The sequence below is a fragment of the Glycine max genome, chromosome 9, assembly GCF_000004515.6.
Source record: "Glycine max cultivar Williams 82 chromosome 9, Glycine_max_v4.0, whole genome shotgun sequence".
Taxonomy (NCBI): domain Eukaryota; kingdom Viridiplantae; phylum Streptophyta; class Magnoliopsida; order Fabales; family Fabaceae; genus Glycine; species Glycine max.
The window spans coordinates 2,668,603-2,689,237 of record NC_038245.2 but is presented as its reverse complement, the minus strand read 5'-3'; the positions used below and the strand labels follow the sequence as shown (position 1 = coordinate 2,689,237).

The 20,635-nt window shown below is 27.8% G+C and overlaps 1 protein-coding gene across 1 annotated transcript; it reads right to left on the bottom strand.

Annotated features, from left to right (window-relative positions):
• Positions 1–17,657: 17,657 nt before the first annotated feature.
• On the bottom strand, positions 17,658–20,060 carry LOC100805341 (transcription factor MYB108). Its single transcript, XM_003533076.5, has 3 exons — positions 19,746–20,060; positions 19,013–19,142; positions 17,658–18,703 (listed from the first exon to the last, which is right to left on the bottom strand). The coding sequence occupies exons 1-3, from the start codon at positions 19,918–19,920 to the stop codon at positions 17,986–17,988; spliced, it is 1,023 nt and encodes a 340-aa protein (XP_003533124.1). The 5' UTR covers positions 19,921–20,060; the 3' UTR covers positions 17,658–17,985.
• Between the last annotated feature and the right edge of the window lie 575 nt (positions 20,061–20,635).

Below are 20,635 nucleotides of genomic sequence, written 5' to 3'. Positions count from 1 at the left end.
TAGATGCAATGAGGTACATTATTATTACATGCTACTTTTTATGTTACTATTTTTTTATCTTATTTATTTTATAGTAATTATTTTTCTATTTTTAGTGAATCTAGAAAGAAAATTTATTAATAATAACAATTACACTATTCTTATATACTCCATTATTATTTTATATTTATGATATTGAATGGGCATTTATTATTCTTTAAGATATTATATTTATTCTTTAAAATCGTTAAAATTTTAAATGTATTATAATTAGACATTATGAAAAGACGTTGCTTTTGTATTATTATTATTGTAACATTTAAGATTTGAAAAAAATTAAAGAATAAATATTGAATATATTTAGGTTGAAAAAAATCATTGATAAGAAAAATTGATAATATTTAAGATTTATAAAATTTAAAACTAATCATTTGTTAATAAATTAAAACAAATTATTAACATTTCTATATGAAAATTGAAATATAATTAAGGTGCATCGTTTGAGTTTTTTATACCTTATTTGAATATGTGGTTAATAATTAAATATACATGAGCATGTTGAAGGTTAAGATTAGTGATGTTGAATATAATTATGTCAATTAAATCATATTAACTTCAGTTAAGTATAATTTAAAAATACATATTATTGACTTAATTATAATTATGAAAATTTTATACTAAATATAACTAATATGATGTATTTAATTCTTTATTAAATAAAACAACTTCGTCAAATAAAATAAGGATGAACATATTTTGACAAATAATGTGCGTATGATTTGAACAAAATAACCGAATACTAAATTATTGATATTTTTATAAAAAAAATTTGGTAATTAATTTTATTAAATTTGGTAAAGAAATATTGATTATAAAATGAAAGAAATATCTAAATATATACTTCACCAAAAAATTAAATATTCATAACTTTAAAACTATACTTGTGGAAATTGGTTGAAACAAATCAAACAAATATATATCTAATACAAAAATAGGGTAAAGAAAAATGAAATTATTAGAAAAAAAATAAAAAATAGATTAACTATTCATCTAAGAAAATGATCTCAAATAATATCACAAAAATTCTAGATGAAATTAATAATAAAATAATAAAAAATACTAATCAATCTATATAAAATACAAATCAAACACGACAATTATAAATAAAAGAAAAAAAAACTCATCCAAATTATAAATAATCTAACATTTATACAAATACAATTAAAAGAAGAAGAAATGTGAGAGGATAACACAAATAAAAAAAAATTCTTAAAATCTATTTTATAAAAAAATCATATAAATAATAAACGAAATCAAGACCTACAACTTTTCACGATTACAATGATGGGTGGTAATTTTGATTTCATTTATTTTTTATATAATTTTTGGTAAAAATAATAGAAGTCATTAAAAAAAATTGTTTATGGAATAGTCAAATTAGTTTTGTAACTAGTAAAAAAAATGTAAAACTCGTTGAAATATGTAATCTTAGTTAACCAATATGATATATGATAGATATGCTTAAAACATAAATATGAAATCTTAGTTAACCAATATGATATATAGTAGATACGTTTGAAACATGTCTCAAAATATTAGAAAATCTTTTTTTTTTTTGCGAGCAAGAAAATGAATAATAGATTAGCAACTTAGAAGTGCCGCTTTTCTATAGTACTTATTAATCTGATTCACATTTTAAAAAATTATTCCACTAAGTGCAATCTAAAATTAGGAAAGCCACACACAACTTTCTAATGATCAATATTTTTTTAGCTTTGGCTTCTTCCAAACGTTAGAACTAATTTGGACTTTATTGTAACATTCTAATAATAAAAGTAAACGTCTTAAACTTAGACCAGATCCTGTCTCTGGATTTTGGACTTCTTTGTCTAATGATAATGATGTTGGTGCTATTGCTGGGAAGAGAAAACGAAGAACAAAAGATGTTCGTTCTATATTTTTTGCTGAATATGAAACATTGTTGCAAGTTGAGTTGCATAACTTCATGCGATAATTGAGCTGAAGTTGGGGACCAACTAAAGCAACGTTTGAAGGGTCAACCCAGAAACTTAGAAGATAACTTTGATAATTGACGCATTGAATTTTGGGTACTTCAAGTTCACTATGCTCTGAAAGGGGTCAAAGTGTTGAAATTTGTGACTGGAAATAACATAAATAATACCGTACTTGCTTTATTTGATTATTGTTATTATTATTTTGACAAAATTTGATTGATTTTTTTTAATAACTACCCGTTTCTATAGTTTTGTTTGAAAAAAATATCTTGTCTCGAACTTATACTTCGATAAGTAACAATTTTAGTATCTATTTTTAAGTATATATATGTATTATCGATGCGTAGACTCATTATTCACATTTTAATCAAACAAAATTATTATTTCATATCCCTATTTTTTTTAAAACAAAATCTTTATTACAGGTATCTTCCTCGATCTTCTATAAGAAATATTCTATTAGAGATATTGTAAAAATACTTTCTCATTGTTTATTTTTAAGATTAATTCCTTTAACTATATCTAATTCCCTTTGCTTTCATATCCTAATTATAAAAATGAAGCTCTTAGTATACAATGGACTAACAATATTTCTCGACTAATAAACTTAAAGTACAAATTCATAACAATAGTTTTTTTTTTGCACAGCAAAAAAGTATATAATAGTGTGTCACTATCTTGAAAATGTCAACATACAATTTGAGTTCTGATCATAAAACTGTAATATTACAAGTTAATATCATATAAATTTTATATTAAATAACATATTGGTATGATCCAAATTGAATAAAAAAAATTTATATTCACACTCATTTTTATAAAACTTTAAAAAATAAATCTGCATTTCAATCCAAACTTATCCAAGAGTTAAAATCTCTCATTATCGTGAATATTTTTTTAAGTTTGATGTTTATGTAATTTTATAATATCATTATTCAATTATAAATTATTATTTAAATTAATTTAAAATAATTATTATAAAAGTTAATAAATTTATTATATATCATGGGTTATGATTAAATGATTAAATGACTGTCATATCTTTATACCGTGTATTTTTCTATTCACACCCAACTAATTTTTATAGATAATTTACTTAATCTATCCACTAACCGTTATTCTAAAAGCGTTAATAAACGGGTAATGCGCCCATACTTGGTACATGTTTGCCGCAAATCATTGTTAATTACAATCAAAGGGATTGGCCCATGATAATAATGTAATGTAATTATGGTTGTTATTACTATATTGACTTCTTTAAAGGGTCTTATGTCGGCACTTAAAACTGTCTTTTATTGACTTATGCAAGTTCTAGATTAGTAATTAGTTCCGTCTTTTTCTCATGGGAAGAAAAGGATAGTTACATCTAGAATGTTAAGACACCATTGATGTATTATTAGTTATAACTTAGAATTCCAAAATGAGATACAAAACCAATCATATTATTATAACTTTATAAGCCACTCAGCTTAGTGTCCCGAGATAGTTATCAGAATGAAAGACCAGAAAGATTTATAATTCCCCTCTCCCAACCCCCCAAAGTCGACTAATAAATTTTCATAATAAAAAAAACTATCTTGGTTTCTATATTTATTTAACTAAATTGTATTTTTAATCTCCTTATAATTCTTAATTTGTGATTTTGATGATAATTTTTAATTATTCATTTTTATTCTTTCAATTGTTGTAAAATATGTAATTTTAATTCAATCATTAATAGTTGTTCATTATCATTAAATTTATAACACTAACTATGATATGATATTAAATAGATGATGTAACAATTAATATTTAGGTTAAATTATTTTTTTGTCACATATATAATACTCAATCCATGATTTGGGTCCTTTTTCTTTTAATAAAATTTATAGTTTACAAAATTATAAAGTAATTGAGTGAAGATTTAAACATATAGCCTTCACCTTGTCTTTGACTACATGGATCAGTTGAACTTGTGTGAATCATAATATAAACACCATATTATATATAATAAAAATAAATATATTTTTATTAAAAATAATAAATTTATATAATAAAATAAATATAAAAATTAATTGATAAATTATTTAATTTTTTTCATAAAGAATTATTTCTCTTTCATTACTTTATTTTAATTTGATTTTTGTTCTCTTTTTGCTCTACTTTCTCTATTAATCACATTATACTCTCCAAACCAGTCACAACTTTCAATTGTACTATGCAAACTACCCCCTAGTCACAGGCCACTACTATTTAATCTTCATTATCGTTTTTCTTTTCTTTTTTTTTTATAAAAAAATATTAAAAGACACGGTGCTTGTTTTCTTCTAGTAATAATAAAAATAATTATAACGTGGGACAGAAGTCCTAACCTGCGATCAGGAGTTGAATGAGTCTTTCAAGCCCACAACTAAAGCAAACTCCTGTGGCCCACTGTTGGTTGCCAACTTGTGTGCAACAAACGGACTCCACATAGGCCTGGGCTGGGACTGGGACCATGCTGCTGGCCCATTGTTGTCACTTTTTGTTTTTAGGTATATGATCAATTTGCTACGATTTAATTGTTTGTGCAATTTTAGATAGAAAATAATGATTAGATAATTTTTAAGTGATAATTTCAGGATTTATATTGCTTCATAATTTAAGTAATCACTGTGCGTATTATATGCAATTTAAATAAATCACCACTAATAAATAAAATTTGAATATTAATAAATCATTGATTCAAATGAAACTAAATTCAATTTTTATAGATAAATTCATCATACTAACATCTTGATAACTCAAAAAAAAAAAAAAAAAATTAAACAAGAAGGAGTAGGTTTTGGGTACATATTTCAAACCATGTGACTATTGAGAATGAATCCCTCTGCTTGATTAGTGTGTTTTATGGCGTAATCAATGATTCAGTTTCACATCTTAACACATTAAGCCTGATCCGCGTTTTAGGTGTAATTTGAAATCTTAACTATAGTTTTTTCCTTCCCTTGTTTCGTTTCTAGTCAAAGAGCACTAATGTTAATCTCATCCCTAATGATTAGATTCCTAAAAAACCCACTTTTTAATCACAATAATTTTTAATTTTTTTTTAACGTTGATTCACTCTTGCCCAACCAAGCTATCTCAAGTTACTAACAACGTTTTTTAGTGTTTCTGCAGAAGCTTGTGGTGTTTAATATTCTTCAGAATAATGATTGATGCAATGTGACCCCAACATATATATGTATGTATGTACATGAAAGGCAATAGAATTACAGTGGTGAGGATAATTTTAGTCTATTCTTAACATCAAAAATAATATCTAGACTGATGTTTAGATGAACATAGAAATGCATTCTGATATCTGGTCACGCACACAACTGATAGGAATCGTGGTGGAGGTGTTAATGGCCGGATTTGTTGTTATTCGTTTCCTTAAAAAAGAAGTTATTTGATCAAAATATGTATCTTTAGATTAATTTTTCTACAAATAATTATAGGAAAAAAATAAAATAAATTTATTTATAAATTAAAACTAATTCATGTATAAGTTAAAAAAGAAAAAAAAATGGAGAAGCTAATATAATATGTAGAAATCATTTCATATTAATTTTTTCATTTTCTAAACTTTACATAAATTAAATTTTTAGTTTATAGAAAAACTTTTTTTCTTTTTTGTCCAATTGAATAAAATTTTCCGAAAGTTTTTATTTTTATTTTTTTTCTATCATTATATATATATTTTTTATATTCAAACAGACCCTAAAACAATCTACAACAAATAAAAATACCATTTGGATTGAATATGATGATTTAAATTTTATCGACAAATTCTTATATATTATATTATGTCCAAGAACATATAGTAGAAATCATTTTGGATTATCAAACTCTCGAATTAACTCACTAACTTTTATGAGTTTATGAGTCTATTTATCTTCGGTAGACTCTATAACCTCTAAGTAAATTCGGTAAATTTTCGAATTTACCATCGAGTCAACGAGTCAGCAAGTTAAAAAATTATACCAAAATGTAAGTCATTTTGGATTATTATTTGTCTATTTAATATTCAACATACTTTCATTTAGTGTGTTATTCTCAAATACAAAAATTCTCACCTTTAATATCATCAAACCCTTGTTCTCTAATAACATCAAATCCGGGATGAGAATGATCTATCACTACTATAACATCTGCAAATTATTATTTAGTAGTGGTGCATTACTAGACTTGGTTATTTAAGTATTGTGGAATTTCTTATTTACTATTTTGCTTTATTATATTGTTGAAATATTTAATTGGTATGTTATTTATAGATATTTTGTTATTATTTTTATATGAAGTGGACTCTTACGAGTCTATGAGTTGAGTCCACGAGTCGAGTCTATAAAACTCTCACGAATTTACGTAAACTCTCAAGTTTGATAACCTTGATAGAAATAAAACAAAAATGTCCAAGAACATATTATCATAACAAATATTTTGAATTTCATAACTAATTTTTTATTTTGTTGCCCATGAAAATTAATAGATATATGTTGATTCGAGTAGTCCTAAACTCAAGTTCTTTAAGCAAGATCTTATATTTGTGTCTCGTCAATTAAATGATAATTAACTAAAGGTGGTTATTTAAGTTTTCCAATAGAGATCACTCGTCAACGAAAAACTTATACTCCCTTTGTCTCAAAATGACTGCAATTTTAATCTTTGAAAAAAACTTCAAATTGATTGATATTTTTACTTTTTAATGAGATATTGAAACATCTATTCCAATTTTACCCTATAATAAATAATATTGTCTTCAAAGATTTAGTAATGCATTTATTGCATTTAAGAGAAAGAACAAATAAATTTTCGAAAAATTGTCACTTAATAAATGTTAATTCTCTTGAAATGGGTTGACCATGACATCCCTTTGTCATCCCCTAGCCTACATTTGCCCTTGATATATAGTATAGTATTATAAGAACAATATATGTTTAATGCTTAAGTTACAAAATAATTTTTTTATTGTGCACATTGTTTGGTAGACAATGTATAATAAATCTTTACTATTATCTTAATACAATTTGTATTAACATGATCATAATAATAGTAATGATGATATTAATGGTGGTGGAATGATGACAACAAAGATGATGATAGTGAATTGTTCATGATGATTATGATTGGAAACAAAAATAATGATGGGTGCAATAATAACCACAATAATTATAGTGATGATAACAACAACAAAGATGACAAGTGAGAGACAAGATACAAAGAATATAGTTGTCAAGTGAAAAACAAATAATTATTTTCACCTTTTGAGTGTTTTGTTCATAGAACAAAAAATTGTTCCATAATTTATTGAGTAACAAAAAATTGTGTTTTTTTCCTTTCCATCTTTGTTTTATTTGTATTGTTCAGTGATTTTTTCAAATAAAATATTAAAGAATTATAATTGTGTTGTTCAACAACATATTTTTCTTAACAAATCAAATAGATCCAAAGTATTTTAAAGCTCAAGATTTTGTATCTATGGAATTTTACTCTATCAATAAGCAGCAATGGGGTCAAAGCTGGATGAAGGGAAAACTTTAAAAGTTAATGTGCATCCAATAAATATATTTGTATCAAATAATACATGATTAGATTAATAATTTATCAACACATTTATCTCTATAGAGATGATCACTATGACAAATTATATGAAGAAAACTGGTTAGTCTTTGTCGTTCAAGTTGAGCTCTACCAACAAATATCAATTGTTGAATGCCCACCCAGATGAGATTATATGCAAAACAATGTTTGTGTAGTGCAAAACAATGATCCTGCAAAGGTAGTTCAAAACAATCCTAGAGGGAAACTCATAGAAATAAAGTGTTTGTGTAGTGCAAAACAATGATCCTGCAAAGGTAGTTCATGCACGAGCGCCCTACAAAAATATGCCACAGATTTAGGCCCAATTGGAAACAATGATTTAAGACCGCCTACATCACTTTTGACATCATAACCTCATCGGAGGAAAGGCAACTCCTTTCACTAGAAAATAGGTTGAAGACTTTAAGCCTGCAATGAGCCAAGACGATATTCCAGATATTGTCAATGTAAGTCAGGATTTAGTCTTTCGTAATGGAGATTTATGATATTCCATGAGTTGATATACATTTTTATGTACTGAAAATGGTATAACAATGTTTTCGGTCCATCGGGACCCTGAAAAATGGAAACTGATGGAATTTTTGGTATCATAATCTCGTTGGAGGGATGAAGTCTCAAGGTCAAGGGAGAAAGTCTTGAAAATCATCTATAATTAAATCTCTTAATTTATTCAACAGTTCTTTTTTTAAAATAATTATTTTTTAAAGAAAAATCAATATAATAAACATTATTTAAACATATAATAAAAAATAATATAATTATAATTAAATAATAATAAGCAAATTGTATGTGTCATTTTTTATATTCAAGTCAAATATATTTTTTCCCAAGATCTCAACATCATTCTGATATATAAAAGGACATCAAATAAAAAATATATTATACAAAAAAGAAACTAAACAATTTTTTTTAAAATGGCTATATCATACATATTAATTTTAAATTTTAAAATTAGAAAAAGTCAAATGCATGTTAACATAAATCCGTCAAAATATAAAACGTTAATAAAAAATGAACAGATATTATATATATATATATATATATATATATATATATATATATATATATTCATAATTTATTATATGTATATGTATATACTTAATTAATATGCTGATTATTAATTTTATTCTCACATTATTTACTTTATCTTGAAAAGTAAGTTTGCTTATTTTAGAAAAATAATTTTCTTATCAACATTTAGCATCGAATAATCTATAGCCAAGATAATTAAAGTTGTTCAGTTTTCGTCCGAATTCATATTTAATTAAGGAAACTCACGAACCACTAGAATTCGATAGCGATGTATTAACGTAATTGAACGGCGAGTAGCTAGTTGTTTCATCACGTAATAAGACTATAATTAAAAGTTCTTCTTCGGCCTTATCTAAAACTTATAATGAAGATATATCCCCAGCTAACCACGCATAAGATCATGGTTTTATTGCCTGTCATTATATTTTTACGTTAAATATGAAGGAAGGATTATTCTCTTTTTACTTCATCAAGCTACCCTTTTGACTGATTAAGCACAAGATAGAATCTGTGTTTAGTAGACCTGCATTTTGTTTCTGTCAATTTTCATTTCCTTTTGTTTTCATTCCCTTCGTTCATTCTCCTACTAGCCATTTTGTCCCAAACAAGCAATTATATATAACTTAGTTGCTTGATCAGAATTTTCATTATAAAAACGCTGTAAAGCACTAATGGAGATGGATTGAAAAATGGAAATACACATTGCAAGTAAAATTTGTAGTTATATATTTTCCTTCAAAAACATTCATAAACTTTGATAGCATTTTACCTATTTAATAAATTAATGTTGCATGAATTTTTAACCGGAGGTAATTAAACTAGATGGGTTGGTAAGTGTAGAAAGCATATTATAAAAAATAAAGTAAATTTATCATTAGTGGTATAAGCAAATAACACAAGAAAAGAAAAGACGTTGAATTGTATTTTTTTAAAATTTTAAACTTTTTCTTAGACTGAAAACTCATTTATCATCTGATGTAGATTTAGTTAAAAACATATTTTTTTTATCAGACAATGATAAAAAAAACCATTTTTTGATAGATCAAAATCAAATGTAATATCTAAAAAAATAAATATGAATGCTTGTCGATCGGTTAATACAAAGGCAAACAATAAAGAAAAACACACGAGTTTATATTGGTTTGTCTCTATTTTGAGACTACACTCAATTCTTGATAATCCATTAAGTTTTCATTAACTTATCACGAAGTTACAAATATTCTGGATCACTTCTGACTTTTACAAATACAAGCTCTATTCCAAACTTGATTTAACCTAATATTCTTTGTCTTACTAAAATATTGTTGGCTCTACATTAATTAATAAAATTTGTTGAAAGGTTGCATAGTAATTAATATTAGACTCTTACAGACATATATATCTTTTAGTACTTTAATCTTTTCTCTCAAGATTTACAAAGTGTTTTGAGAGTTTAGTATGTATAAAAAAAATCGAACTTAGATCAATCATATATTAGTACGTCTAATATATATTTTACGGTGTATTTAATACTTTCTTAAAAGAAATAAAATAAGACAATACAAAAAATGATCACTTTAAATTGCATTTAAACTTTATACCAAATCAATTGGGTTTTTCTTTTCTTTTTATGATTACTAGTCTGTGACCCGTGCGATCCATGTGATCAAGTTTGTTTGTGTAATTATTTGTTGATTTTGTATTAAATAATATAGTTGTATAACAAAAAAAATATTTAAATTTTTGTATTGAATTATTTGTTTTGATATACAATAAGTAAAAAATTAAGAAAATAATTCAATTTAATAAAAGTAAGATTACATTATTGTAAAATAATTATTGTTGTCAAAAAGAGTTGTAAAAATATGTAAATTGTTGAAATAAATATGTAATTCTTCACATGTCCCAAATATCTGATAAAAATAAATATAAAAATAATTCAATATTATATTAGAAGTATAATGTAACGAAAAATGTTTGTTAGTATGAAATTTTCTACTTGAATTCTTCCTCCAACAAAAATCATGACCCCTATTGAATAAATAATGACACTAATACTTTTAAAATCGAGTGAAATTTTAGAAGAAATATAAGCCATTTTATTGTATATAAGAAATAGAAATAATATTGTATGAGATTATTTGAAAAAAATGATGAAAACATGGATGAAATCAATAATAAAAAACACACAAATTGATGTTTATAAAACACAAACTAAACTAATTTATAAATCACAAACCAAATCTAACAATTGTAACAAAAAGAAAAAAGAAACTCACCTAAATTGTAAGTAATACAATATTTTTTACAAACACAATTAAAAGAAGAGGAAGAAAGGAAGAAAATGTGAGAAGATAACACAAATCAAGAAATTTTTTACAATCAAAATTATCAGAAATTTATTTTGATTTATATAAAACTTTATAAGAAAGAATGAAAAAAATGTTTTTCGTGCAAGATAGTTCATATCTTATTTCTTCAAAGCTTCTTCTACATATACTTTGTATCTTCAAGTAATTTGTTTTGTTCTTCGTCTGACGTCTTTGAGGCTATTGGAGCATTGAATGCTTGCATTAAATGCACGTCCCTTCTTCATCCAAAGTCGATGGTGATAGATTGACATGTATTGTACTTCAACAAAAAAGTCACTTCTTTCATGATAGTAGGTTTGTATCAACATAACATGCCTTTTGATAAACCATCACATCCAAATTGTGAACTTCATTTATTCTTCATAGGACTTTGACAAATTCTAAAAGAATGTTTACGGTAAGAGAGAATCTCGAATACAGAATATTAAATGAAGATCTTAAATGCACTCCTTATGTTATGTCAGATCGTCTTATATGAATGCATAATTTGAAAACTTAGATGCAGAAAAACAAACCATGCCCTGATAGCACATTAGATAAAACTTTTATCATTTATATTTATTTTCATTTAATTAAAAATAATTATGAGTCATGATTCATCTCTAAGACATAAATGTCTTTTAACTTAACATTATTGATACAATTATAATATATATAATTTTCTAAAAAGAATACCAAGATTATATATGGGAATGCTAATATCCATCCTAGTTGGTGTGCATTAGCATTTAACACAAAAAAATTGGACTAAAAAACCATTGAATATTTTGTTTTTCAAAATTTAATTCAAGGACATTATCGTACTTTATCATTTAACTTTTAAAAAATAAGATATTTCTCATATATAAGAGAGAGTGGTGAAAAAAATATGAGAGTAAAAAAAAATTATTTTTTAAATTAAATGATAAAATACCATAATATTCATAAATTAAATTTTGGAAAACAAAACAATCAATGATTTTATAGTCTAAAATTTTTGGTATTAAATGCTAATGCATTCTAATTAAGATGAATTAACATTTTCCATATATATAGAGATACACCAAGAGTTACTCTTTTAGAGTTATACTTTTTCCTTAAAGAAAAGTTTTTCTTGTATCTAATAATAATTAAGAGAAAAAATACTGTTGAAAAAGAAAAATAAGAGAAATTGGAGAGAAGATTTCCATTCTAGGCCGTTATAGTAGTGCACTGATATATATTACCTATAATTGCAACCATCTTAATTTTGGATAAACAAGGGTTGATTATGGGATAACTACATAATTAGAATTTCCTAAACCAAACATGAGACGATAGTTTTTTCTAACCAATTGCAATATAAGCCACACCTTTCTTCTTAATCTTTAAGCTAATTAAGATTAAGATTGATTCCATCTACAATCATAGTTGCATATGTGGTTTTGATTTATTTATTTGTAGCTAGAGTAAAGACTAAATGCAAAACATGTTTTTCCTTTTAGTGGAAAAGCCAACAAAAGCATTCACTTTCTTTGTTACGGGTAGGAAAGAACTTCCCCACATTTTGAGGCAATGACCTATGAAAGTTGACAAGAGGCAAGAGGTGATCACGCCATTAACTGTTGTTGGCGCAACTTGAACTTGTGGTTGTGAGGGGTTGCGAGATGAGACCTTTGAAACGCCCTTAACTTGAAAACCATGCTTATTATTTTGTATATTTATCCATTTTCTTCATCACAAAGCTTCACGCAAGTGATCATAAGCGACAATGAAAATGATGTAACGTGGATGTACTACTAAAAAACGGATAGAAAAGAGAAAGTGATAAAGTGCACCCAACCAGAGGCCCTGCTCAGAAATCCTTTCTAACCATACTTGCTTAATTAGAAGATTTGAGAATTTCCTATCCCTCACGGTCTACTTGACTATGCCCACGTTTTTATTATTATTGGTCTCATGATATATCCCAAGATTAAGAGTTCCAAAGTGCCACCATTATCGTTGATAACTTGATATATTTTAAACCAAACATACTGTTCAAGATGGACATCGGTTTAGGTTGAGATAAGATGCAACGTCTTGATCATTTCTATATACGTGCGTGGACAGGCTCAAGAACAAGGTTACTAAAATTTAGGCTTTAAATCTTTTAATTAATAAAAAAATATATATTAATTTTTTTATAAAGTAAAAATATTACATATGTTGACAAAAGGTCTAAAATATAACTTTCTCATCTAAAGTAAAAAAAAAAAAAATCTTTCTCAAAATTTTCTTTAGATCTCATTCATCAGTGAGTCAACCCCGTATATACATACTTTTTACAACATGAAATTATGTTATTATAATGTCTAGTTATATTAGGCTTGGTACTGTATCTAGGAATGTGAAATGACTCAACTGATCTGTTGGCTTTGACATGAAATCTATTCATCTCCCTCTAGATTCTCAAACCTGATCCAACAAAAACTCAGCTCAACTTGTCTTTAGCCTGCCAAAAAACAGGCCAAGTTAGAGTGTTTTTTTTTTTTTTTTATCCATCAAGTTAGAGTGAATTTGTTTTAAGAGTCTCAACCTAAGCTATCCATGGTGCGTTATGGGTTAAGTTGGACTCACACAGCTGATTTGTTTTTTTTAAAAAAGATAAAAAAAGTATAGATGACTCATAAGTTGACCTGCCAAATATATAAATATAAATAATTTAAATATAATGTCACAATCACAAGAATATTATCTTACTACATTGTCTTAGCACAAATTATTTTAGAAACTATTATCATGAGTTAAATAAATATAAAGTGAAATAACAAAAATAACATGAAATCAGTAACACTTCATAAAATAAAATGCCCAAAAAAAAATTCACTAAATAATTTATAAAAATCTGAAAAAAAATCCAACCCGTCTCTTGACTTGTAAGACTGGCAGATTATATGGATTGGGTTATGCTGATTAAATCACCCAACTCATTTTTGTGGGTTAACGGCTTGTTTAAATTTTCATTATATTCTCATGTCTCGTGATAAAACCACGTCAATTTTTGTAGATGCTTTATGCAGAAGCTACATTGTTTAGCTTTAAATTGACACGTGAAATTTTGTGCGGACGCGAAAACAAACATGCATTGAGTAGATTGATTGACCCACCAAAATTAACCCGGCTACGTTAAGATCCCTATCCATACATAATTCAAATGGATTGCAATAATCTTAATTTACACGAGTAAATTGCATATAATTTTTCCATCAGAAATATAAAGGCATATTACAGTGGGATTTTTCATAGCTTTTCAATTGATAAAAATCAATCATAAAATTTTAATTTTTTACAGTCCGTTTTTCTTTTTACTAGGCTTATATATGGAGTCGTTTTCCTTCAGTAAATTACACTAAACTTTTCATAGGAAAATATCAACAAAATTTTTTAATCAATTTTTATAATATTTGTCTTCAGCCTAGTCTAATTAATTATTTATTGCAATACCATATTAGTGATCTCAAGTTCAAAAAAATATAGTCTCTTCACAATAAAAACTATTATTAACTCCATTGGACTAAGTACCTAGTAATTTACAGTGATTTTAATTCACTATAAATAAATTCTAGTATTGTATATATAAAATAATTATACATATATTATATAGTACAATTTATGTCTGCATATATACATTATTATATATATATATATATATATATATATATATATATATATATATATATATATATAATACTGTTATTATGTACATAATTAATATAAGTATTAATTATATATAAAAATATTGTAGAAAAGTAAAATGGACCCCCTTTCCTCATGGCAGGGCATGAAAGTAAAGAGACCCACTACGAGAGGGGAGAGTTATTCAATTAATAAAACAAAACATTAAATATTTATACTTATGCTTTTATTATTGCACTATATGAATATTTATTTTATATGATTAAAATTTATAATAAATGTATAAAATATATTATAATTATAATTTATAATATATAAATATTTTTAAAATATAATTTATATTTTAAATTTATGTTAATTAATTTATATTGTGATACAATATAATCTTTTAATTATTAATTATTTAAAGAAATATTAAAATTGAAGCTAGATTTAAAAATATTGAAAACAATACATTAAAAGAAATGAAAAATTTAAAAAATATTAAAAATACTCTCATTGAAGAAATTAAGCTTCTAAAATCACTAGATTATTTTAATTTGATAAAAAAATTAGAGAAAAACAATTTTACATTAACAAATCAAAATGGGTACATAAATGTCAAACCATTCTCTTAAAATCACTCATTAAACTAAAATAGTCACCTACAAGTTAATGAATAAGATTGTTTTTTATTAAAAAAAATATAATCTATATAAAAATTACAGTAATTCTTAAAATGATCCATTATCATTGTTATTGTTATGAAAGAATCAATTTATCCTGTTCGATAAATTTTTATATAAGTATTTATTCTAATTATGGCTCATCATGATTATTATTAGAAAAACGCAACCAAAATTAACAAATAAAACAGTGTTATTATGTGTTATTGTTGTAATCCAAAAAATGGTGACACGTGACTGTCGTGACATGATAAGCTTAAAGGGCACAGGTTCATTGTAAGGAACTTGAGGAGTGCCTTTCCAACAGTGTTGAGATGGAATGTTGCCATAACATCATAATCACACATATTTCAGATACCTTAATGGTGCAATCAAAGTTTAGTTCCGCATGTTGCTGTTGGTTTTTGGTTCTTCCATGCCCACGTGGGCTCATCGTGGGCCCCACTTCTTGACTACGAAGTACTCATCTCCGGGTTAGAATCGTGGACGAACATTGCAAGAACTCAAACGTGGCTCAAGGACAAAAACTTAAAAAGTCTTCGCACCGTTTGGGTTGTGGAGTCCAGTTATGTACTTTCTTCTTTTTTGAATGCTCAACTTGCATATTGGAATACGTTTCTCATACGTATCTTTATCAGGGATGACTCATAACTTTAATTAGTGTAAAGGAGTATTACAAACTAAAAGATGTTAGCATTCATCAAGTCCTACTCAAGTGAAACATATTTGCCCAAAATAAATTAATAAAACACATTGCAGTATTTGAATAATTTAAGTCAAGTATTACCTTATTGCCTCATTAATCTTGATTAATATAATGAGCCGACGGTTACTTGCCTTGACTGAACAATTATTCAGTTAATTACAATGGACTATAATGTTTTGAGTAAAAGAGTACTTAATTGTCACGTTCCAATTGACTAAACTCATTTTGTTTTTTGGTGTGTGGACACTTGTTATAAGAATATTTTGGTTAAGATATATTTATCATTTTCATATGGAACGGTTTTAGTAGTTTAAATAAAAAAAAATATAAAATTACAGTTTATCATTATTAAGTACATCGTTATTACTTTTTTACAAGCACGTGGTTAGTTTTGGATATTACACCCCTAATTCTCCAGTAAAATCTTGGGTATGATCCTATGCTTGAAAAACTAATGTTTGATATAGTTAGCTAAAAATATGTATCGTCACCCTCCCTGGCTCCCTTTATGTTCTTTCACGTTCCCTACGATAAATACATGCATCCTATTCAATACCAGCTATTACAACCATTTCCTTTACCCAGTTAGCCTTGCTGTCAACCAAGTATATTTGATTATTTGGCCATCCTTAGAGCATAGAAATTTCATTTTTTGTTGTAAGAAAGTCGGTGGTTGTACTATACGAATAATTAATACTAGTATATACATGGAAAGAGAGGGAAGAGCAATATGAACACTGCTATGTGGCAATTGCGGCTGCAAGTGCCACAGTCCTGTCGATCCAGGAACCCTAATTAAGGTACGTAATATATTATTATTTCGGCTACTTTCAATCTTTTTCTTTTTTTTTTTAAAAAAAGAAAACATGATTTATATTTGTATTTGGAATATAATATAATATAATATAACGCGTGGCAACTTCTGAACACCTCTTTCTACGGGACCACACGGATGGCTTCTCGTATAGGCACGCTGCCTTCAAAGATTCCCCGCCGCCACGATCATCTTCTCCCTCTCTCTACTATTCCTTCACGTTTTGCAACTCATGAACCCTGCACGTGCATTGCATGAATTTACCGAATTACCCTTCAGGGCATCTTGGCTTGTATGGATTAGACTGAAAGTTGGTAATTTTGGATCATAGTGGAGCTATGTTCGTACGAAATCCAACAAAGCGTGAGAGAAATTTGGGGTAGGGTCCTTGGAATCGTACTTAGGTGGCAAATTAGTAAGCTTTATGATCATTAACGATGGTAATAATGGAGGCTTATGTTTAAACTTTTGAAAGTTTTTGTCGCTAATGGCCTACTTGAAGAACATGCCAATAATACAAGACCACGTCTAAAAAAATTACGATTGCTTTCCACCTCTTTTTTAACGATCTAGAAAAACACTTTGCGGGGTTTGGTTCAGGTCCCGTGGACAAGGTTTCAAAAGTGGGATTACTTATAATTACTTATATATATAACTGTTGTAATAGGGAATTGGCAAATGAAAAAAGAGGGCTCGGGTGTGTTGTGTGGAATCAATTATGCACACGTCTTTAGGTTATATATTATTAAATTAATTTGTACGATCATGCATCCATAATGCACTCACTACTAATAGTGATCTCTAGCTACCTAGCTAGGGAATTAAGATCGGAATCAAAATAAAACAACAGAACATAGATTTAATAATTTCAAAGAATGAAATCTTATACTGAGAAAGCTCAAATTACAAATATTTCCCACACCCCCTTTAAAATAAGGAAAATCAAAGAACAAAAAAAAGTCCGTACAAATTAAACTTAAAAAAAGTAATTCACAGTTTCCTTCTCTTTGCTCTTATAATATCCTTAGCTTAAAATCTATGTCCATGTCGTGGATCCTACGTGTGTCCTACATATGAATTTATTCTATTTGCTCAATTTTCTACTTATATAACTTTATCATCTGTAAATTTAACAATATTTCCCCCCTTCGTCACGGTTTTCACCATGAATTCTCCTACGAATGTTTCACATGTTGTTGTCAGAGAATTGTTGAAAGAGCAACATGTTTTCAACATTCCAGAAACCGTTGGACGTGTCCCCAACATTACTCAGATTAATCCACGGGGTGTTTGGTTCCATGGGTTGGAAATCGAACAACCCTGATGGGCTTGTGATGCAGTCTAAGAAACTCAGTTGATCATGTGCTTGTTGGTAATACTGATCAGGATTAGGGTTATTGTTGTTATTATTCCCAGCCGTGACATTATTGTAATAATCCTGAGTCAAGTCCGAGACAGGTGAAACCTGTGTACCAAACGAATCCGATGATGCACCCGTGCTACTATTCTCGGGAGTGTAACTATGTGAACCACAAAAGTTATTGTTGTTCATGATTGTTGGATTTCTCACCATCATGTTCCCACTGTGCACCTCAAAACTGTTGTTAAGGTTGTTGTTGTCGTAGTAGTTGTATGTGGTGGTGTTGTTGTTGGTGGTGATGGTTGTGGTAGCACTGGCAGATGCCGTTGGAGAACCCGCAGCCGCCACGGTGGTGGTGGCAGCGGCGGCGGCTTGAATGCGCTCCACCAGCCTCGGCATCCAAAGATAGCGCATGGCATCCTTGAATTGCTTGCTATTCACGTCACATTTGAGTTGCTTGGCATGCTTTTGGACACGGGTTCTCCAATAGTTTTTAATCTCATTATCGGTTCTTCCCGGCAAATATTGAGCAATTTTAGACCAACTGATCAAATCAATAAACTAGATCAGAATCTGGGAATTTTGATTAATGATGATGAATAATTTAATTAAAAAAAAAGATATAATGTTTGGTTGCATCTTGCATGCATATATATTTAAATTTTGGAAAATGTAAAACCTTATTTTAAGTGTATGGGTGAAAGAAAGAGAGACGAAGAGAAAAGAATAAAGAAAAATTGATATATTTGATAAATGATGTGATGAAAAATGGAAAAAGAAATAAAGAAAAATGATGTAGAAATTAATAAGATAGAAGAGATATGATAATAAATATTTAATCATTTTTGCTTACCGGTTTCCCCAGCGACCGTGGAGTTCAAGAATAAGAAGCTGTTCTTCAAGTGTGATGTTTCCACGTCGAACATCAGGACGCAAATAATTCAACCATCTCAATCTGCAGCTCTTGCCAGTTCGTTTGAGTCCTGCAAAAACGAGAAATTGCTTGTATTGGTAAAGTTCTAAGGGAGCAAAATACTACTATAATGAAGGAAATAAAGAAAGAGCATTTTCTTTTTCCTTTATGGTACTTTTTTTTTCTGTACAAATATATGATTTTTTTTCTAATTGTGTGGTATGAATTCATATAACTCCTTTTTTTTTTCTTTCCATTTTACATGAATGGAGGATGCGGACAAGCAACTATCGACAACCTATATAATTACATATTTCTTTTTTATATATGCCCCACCACGAACAAGTATATGCCATATTATAAAGTCCTGGCTAGCATAATCCACTACCATATCATGATGCTCTTCATATATATTAGAAAACCGCAAACTTTGGCTTTTCTACCCCCAAAGAAATTGATTGGTGATGAAACGGGACGAGAAGTGAGAAGCGCTTTTCACACCACAATAATCATAGAGATGTAGAAGATAGAAAGCCAGTGTTGAAAAAAAATACTGGAACTAATTTTCGTGTCAACAATTGCAATCATGAAATATGTCACTTGTGCCCTATGGTATAGTATTATATTGGGATCAAAACATAGAAAAACAAAAGTTTGGTATATTATTAATTACCAGCTGAACGAGCAAGAGAGTTCCATCGACCTTCACCGTGATTGGCAATGTAATTGATGAGAGCAAGGTCCTCATCGACGGTCCAAGGACCTCTTCGAAGGTCCATCTCATCCTCACTTTGGATTGTGGTGGTGGTGGTGGTGGAGTTGCTTGCCCTTATTCCTTTCACTTCCATGAGTCACCACCCACTTTGATTGATTGATAGATTCAAGGTTCAAACTCAAAGCAACAAAGATAGCTTTTGATCTAAGAAGTGTGTGGTTGAGTTGAAGAGGGAAAGAGAATGAGAGAGGGTTTTGGCTTATTACGAAGAGGATAAAGAAGGGTGGGGGCTTTATATAGATATTCAAGGATGGAGCTTTGAAAATTGGCGAGAAAATTAAAAAAAAAATGAGAAAACGATAGAGTTGGGATGGGATGGTGAGAGAGAGAGAGAGAGAGAGAGAGAGAAAGTAGAAAACTAAGCTGAAGTAGTAACAAAATAATGATTTAATTAACGAATGCTTAACTGAGAATTAAGAGGAAAATAATAAGTAATATTATGGCTTGTAAGTAAGAAAAGGCTACGAACTTTGACGCTATAGTTGTCTTTTCCGGCTTTTGTTGTGTGTGTGCGCGTGCGCTCAATGACTCTTATAGTTGTTACGTGCTCATAATATTCACCGGCTTAACTTTTACATTTTTATTTATCTTTTAACCATAACAGGTCATTTCTAGTGATTTTTTTTAATTATATTTTTTTATTTACAAGACTTAAAAAATTTAAAATTTTATTTAAGAAATTCAAGTTTAGTAGTATTTGAATTAATTACTTTGTCGGTATTAAATTTTACTTAAAGTAGTGGTTAAAGTATTTAAAAATAAAAAATTTATAAAAAAATATTTTTTCA

Bases quoted from the DNA above. Each gene is read 5' to 3' on its own strand.
- LOC100805341 (XM_003533076.5), bottom strand. From the start codon at position 19,920: ATGGAAGTGAAAGGAATAAGGGCAAGCAACTCCACCACCACCACCACC. The intron at 19,143-19,745 runs GTAATTAATAAT...TCGTTTTTGCAG, and splicing joins CTCTCTTGCTCGTTCAGCTG to GACTCAAACGAACTGGCAAG. The intron at 18,704-19,012 runs GTAAGCAAAAAT...TGATTTGATCAG, and splicing joins CACGGTCGCTGGGGAAACCG to TTGGTCTAAAATTGCTCAAT.